The sequence below is a fragment of the Mus caroli genome, chromosome 15, assembly GCF_900094665.2.
Source record: "Mus caroli chromosome 15, CAROLI_EIJ_v1.1, whole genome shotgun sequence".
Lineage (NCBI taxonomy): Eukaryota > Metazoa > Chordata > Mammalia > Rodentia > Muridae > Mus > Mus caroli.
Genome location: NC_034584.1, coordinates 73,264,782 through 73,270,354, shown reverse-complemented (window position 1 = coordinate 73,270,354; position 5,573 = coordinate 73,264,782). Strand labels below are relative to the sequence as shown.

Sequence of the window (5,573 nt, the reverse complement as noted above, 5' to 3'; positions counted from 1 at the left end):
TGGAACTCACTCTGTAGACCAGGCTGGCCTTGAACTCAGAAATCCGCCTGCCTCTGCCTCCCGAGTGCTGGAATTAAAGGCGTGAGCCACCACGCCCGGCAATTTGGATTTTTTTGAGGTGGGCAGCATTGTGATAACAAGTAAATCTGTTGGGGTGTTGGGGTCTGGGTCAAAGGGCACCCTGGTCACACCCATTCTGCGCTCCGCTCAGGTGCAGACATTCCACGGAGACTTGCTTCAGCACATGGAGAAGAACACCAAGCTGGACATGCAGTTCATCAAGGTAAGTCTGTCCCTCTGTCCCTCTACCCCAGCCCCTCCCAGGCATGACACACAGATAGCCCTTTCAATAGAGGGGCCACACAGGGCAGCGCCAAGCATTCATCTGCCCCAGATTGTACATAGTCCCATCTGGGCCCCTTGGTCCATTACTTTGAGTCCTGACCTCTTTAATGTGCGGATCCCCTGACTGTCTCTGCCCTACCCCAGGATAGCTGCCAGCACTACGAGATTGAGTATCGCCACCGAGCGGCCAACCTGGAGAAGTGCATGTCTGAGCTTTGGCGCATGGAACGCAAGAGAGACAAGAACGCGCGGGAGATGAAGGTATGAAGGCGTGAGGGGCTGAGGGCAAGTCTCTGGGGGAAACCTAGCACCCTTGTGAGCTGCTCCACCCAAAAGAACACAGCTGTGGGGAGCACAGCTGGACAGTCACCGACGGCCACCCTCAGCTTCCCTCCCTTCCTCAGTCTCACTGAGAAAATGAGATCATTGGCCCCGCTGAGCAAACCGGTCCACTCACAGCGTGCCTGGAAAGAAGCATGCAGTCCCTGCAAGGTCACGCCCATGCCCGCCTCTGTCTCTGGGACCCAAACCCAAGATTCAACCTCTGCTTCCTTTAGCGCCTTTTAATGAGCTCCGGTCTCCCTCTCCCCTTCCAAGGAGAGCATCACTCATCCTCCCATCCCTGTTTCCGTAAACTGCCGTCTCTAGGGCAACCTCTGCACGCCCCTGTGCAAGGTACCAGAAACAGCGCCATGGTACCCAGGCCAGTGGGTCACAGGGTGAAGATGCAAACTGCGTATTCAGGGGAGGATTGGAGAAGGGACATCTAAGTCAGAAGGGCTCAGACCCCTAGCCAGAATCTTCTCCTGCCCCCAGGAGAGTGTGAACCGGCTGCACGCACAGATGCAGGCCTTCGTGTCTGAGAGCAAGCGCGCCGCCGAGCTGGAAGAGAAGCGACGCTACCGCTTCCTGGCTGAGAAGCACCTGCTGCTCTCCAACACTTTCCTGCAGTTCTTGGGCCGGGTGAGTTGGGCTATGGAGAGCAAGCCACGCCCTCCCGGGTCGGCTGTGCGACTGCGCAGGACGCAGGAACGACCGCTCCTTCCTTCCCTTTGCTTTCTTCATCTGAGTAGCAATTAATCTCGCCACACTGTTTCTGTGTTCATTTGCATGTATTGTTAATTCATGGTTTGTTTTGCATACACATGTTTATGCATTCAAATTCAAGTCACTTATTTAATTAGGTCAGAGGATCGCTCTGTAAAGTTGGTTGTCTTTCAACTTTTATTGACTTCCAGGAAACAAACTCAGATCCTCAGGCTTTTGCCACAATCTCCTTTACAAAGGATTGTTTTGCTGTTCCCCATTAAAAAAAAATCCTGAATGTATATGCCCACCCTCCTTACATTCGGTGGTAGGTTTGTTCAACAATAAGACATTAATTGTGCGGTCTAAGTGAACCCCTTGAAGCTTTGTGTGGTCTGCAGAACAGTTAGATCTTCTCAATTCTATTGGATTGCTAATACGTTTGCTTTCTGTATTTAGTTATCATGTTGTTTTGTGCTTTGAGGCTTAAGACTATTAGACCTTTCCTATAAATATCATATCTCTCTCTCTCTCTCTCTCTCTCTCTCTCTCTCTCTCTCTCTCTGTGTGTGTGTGTGTGTGTGTGTGTTTGATGCTCTCTTAGTCTGGTTTTATGCTTTTAATTGCACTCTAATTCTAACGTTGGTCTTGTTTCTCTTCATGTATGGATTTCTGTTAACAACATGTGGACTAGGTTTTGGCGTTTGACCAGTCTGACAACCTGTGATGATGATGGTGATGGTGGTGATGGTGATGATGGTGATGGTGATTTCCTCTTTTTTCCCTTCTTTTTCCCTATTTCTGGCCTCCCTCCTCCTCTTTTTTCCTTGAGGCAACATCCCATCTAGCCCACGTTGGCTTCTAACCCACTGTGTAGCTAAAGATGAACTTTAACGTTTAACCCTCCTTCCTCTATCTCCAAGTACTGGGGTGGCAGCACGCTGCACCATACACAAGGTCGTGTGGTGCTAGAGACTGAGCCCAGGCAGGGCTATCTTCATTCATGCAGACGGGAACTTTACCAGCAGAGCTGCATTCGCAGCCCACAGCCTAACTTCTAAATTGGAATTCCACTGCCCCCATTCAAACTGATGCCGGCTACACCTAGGGTGGAGTTCTCAACCTGGGGGTCACGACCCCTTTGGGGTTGACTGATCTTTTCACAGGGGTTGCCTGAGACCATTGGAAAACGCAGATATTTATTTACACTATGATTCGTAATCGTAGCAAAATGACAGTTATGAAGCAGCAACAAAAATAACTATGGCTGAGGGTCACCACAACATGAGGAACTGTATTAAAGGGTTGCGGCATTAGGAAGGTTGAGAACCACTGGTCTAGGGTGTATCTTCCTAACTGACCTGAGCTGACTGTGTACCCCACTTGACCTTCCCTCCCTCACCCCTCATTCTTGTCAGCCTGGTTGAGTCACTGTGTGGTCCTCATACTGCCCTCTCTGTCATTCCCACAGTCACGGATACATCATTTCTTATATTCTCTCAAGGGATGCTATGACCATCCCCCCAGATGACTAGCCATTTCCCGTTAGATGTACAGTACACAACATAACCACAATCAAGTGTAGAGCCCAGCCCAGTTCCCTGCTGCCACTCCCCATCTAGTCCTCTGCTCTACACGACCCCTGATTACTTCCTGTCTCAGGAGAGTGGCCCATTGTGGGCATTCATAGCAAAGGAGCCATTGGAGGTGGGGCCCTTGTTACTGGCTTTCCTCTCCCTGCAGAAGTGAGTCCCATTGTCTGGATGTCCAATCCCCGCTGGTTGCTGGAGGGAGGAGGCTGTTCTTCGAAACATCCTTAATAGAGTCACTGTGTGGAAGGTTCTCATTTCCCTTGGGTATTCAGCTATGGGAGTGTGTGGTCCTATGATAGTGTCCCATTCAACCATTTGAGAAACTTCCTGATACGCGTCCTAAGTCCTACACCATTTTGCCTGTCAGTTTGTGATCTCGCCACATCCTCACCTGCCCCTTATTACAGTCATTTTGCTTTTAGCCATTGTCTTAACTTAGGGTTTTATTGTTCAAAATAGATACCATGACCACAGCCACTCTTATAAAGGACAACATTTGATTGGGGCTGGCTTACACTTTCAGAGGTTCAGTCCATTATCATGGTGGGAAGCATGGCATCATGCGGGCAGACATGGTGCTGGAGGAGCCTAGAGTTCTACATCTTCATCCAAAGGCAGCCAGGAGGAGGGTCTCTTCTGCTCTGGGTGGAGCTTGAGCACTAGAAGCCCTCAAAGCCCACCTACACAGTGACACACTTGCTCCAACAAGGCCACACCTCCAGATAGTGCCATTTCCCATGGACGAAGCATATTCAAACCACCTCTGTGGCATGAGGTGGAATCTGTGTGTTGGTTTGCATTTTCCTAAATGCTAAAGACTAGGTGTCACTTCTCCTCGGCTTGGTGGCCACTGCATCTTGCTTTTGGGAGGAAGTTGCTTCCTGCCTGTGTTTCCAAAGAAGAAAGTTAGCACAGTCACAGCCAACAGGGCGACCCACAGTCTCTAAGCAGTTAGGTGTCCTTCCAGGAAATCTTGTCTGGGGCTGGTGAGATGGCTCAGTGGGTAAGAGCACCCGACTGCTCTTCCAAAGGTCCAGAGTTCAAATCCCAGCAACCACATGGTGGCTCACAACCATCCGCAACGAGATCTGGCGCCCTCTTCTGGAGTGTCTGAAGACAGCTACAGTGTACTTACATATAATAAATAAATAAATCTTAAAAAAAAAAAATATTGTCTGAGATAGTTGTTTAGCGCTTTCTGTACTCAGACAGATTAGTTCACATGAAAACAGCATCCTTCTGTTAGGAAGGTACTGAGGCCTCCCTTTGGCAGTCCTTAAGTGGCGTCCTCCTCTAGAGGAGCACTGCAGCCAGGAAATCTATGCCATTTCGTAGGGTGATGGTGCTCTGTTGTACCAGGGTCAGGTCTTCCTTCATCTGATAGGCTTGGCCGTGTTGTACCTGTTGGAGCTCTATCCCTGATGCCCCTCTAGGAGTACAGGTGTGGCCGGAGGCTTGTCTTTTCTCCTGATCTTAGGGACAAGATATTGGTGAACATTATATCCTGGGGGAACATCCAAGCCTGGCTTGAGGAAGACTGTGGCACATTGCCCTGCAGGGTGGCAACTGTTAAGTGCCCTCCTGACACACAAAGCAAGTCCCGTTTGATGCCGTTGCCATGGAAACCAACCGGGTACTATTTGTTTCTGGTTGTAGACAACCTCACTGATAGAAGCTAAGCAGGAGCCGTCGATTGGCAGGTTAGTTTGCATTAGGGTGGGGATGCCTGTCCGGCACGTGCCATTTGGCTGGCTCTCCGGTAAGTCCAGAAATCCTTCCGCAGCTCTGGGACAGCTATGGGCAGTGAGGCATGGCTGGAATTTGCCACCTGGATAATTTTTTATGACATGGATGCTGGGATTAAAGAAGGAGTGAGTGTAATTGTGAGGTCCCCATCCCAGGAGTGAGTTGGCAGGCTGAGGTGCTCAGAGACTAAGTAGTTTGTGCTCACAGAAACAGGAATGGCGTTGGCCCTTAGAGACAACTGTGAAGTTTGCCCCATGAGTGTACAACGGTTAGCTCCCAAATTATGTCAGCCTTATGCTCCTTGATCAATAAATAAATTGACTCTTTGTCCCTGTGTGGGTGGCCCTGACTATGCTCCTGGACTAGCAATATCAGTGCAGTAAATGGCAGATGTGAAGATGTATGGAGGGTAAGGATGAGGGCTGGGCAGCAGGGGAACTACTATTGGCAGGGGTGGTGGGAGCGTTGTGGGGAGAAGGTTCATAGGTTGGATCAAAAGCCAGGGAACTGGAGAGGGTCATGTGGGGGCCAATTGCTGGAGAGGGTCATGTGGGGGCCAGATTGGAGCTGGTAATGGCCACTATTGAAGGGGTATGGCGGCAGCTTTGAATGGATAATTGAATGAACCTGGTAGACAGAACGAGAAAATGGAGCGCTTTAAAATTGCCTTGTAGACAAGCTGAGGGAGAGCCTTTTGGGGGAGATAATTTAGAGCCCGTTTTATACTTTGGTTTACATACGGAATGAGAAGCAGGACTGGTGGGAAGTCTTTTTTTTTTTTTTTAAAGATTTATTTATTTATTATATATAAGTACACTGCAGCTGTCTTCAGACACTCCAGAAGAGGGCGCCAGATCTCGTTAC

The 5,573-nt window shown here is 49.5% G+C and overlaps 1 protein-coding gene across 2 annotated transcripts in view; it reads left to right on the top strand.

Annotated features, from left to right (window-relative positions):
• Baiap2l2 (BAI1 associated protein 2 like 2) overlaps positions 1-5,573 on the top strand; it is a 27,718-nt gene that overhangs the window by 13,471 nt on the left and 8,674 nt on the right. For both annotated transcript variants that reach the window (XM_021183436.2, XM_021183437.2), the window contains exons 5-7: positions 212-283; positions 490-606; positions 1,162-1,308. In XM_021183436.2, coding sequence (XP_021039095.1) covers positions 212-283; positions 490-606; positions 1,162-1,308 — 336 coding nt within the window. The remainder of the gene's footprint in view (positions 1-211; positions 284-489; positions 607-1,161; positions 1,309-5,573) is intronic.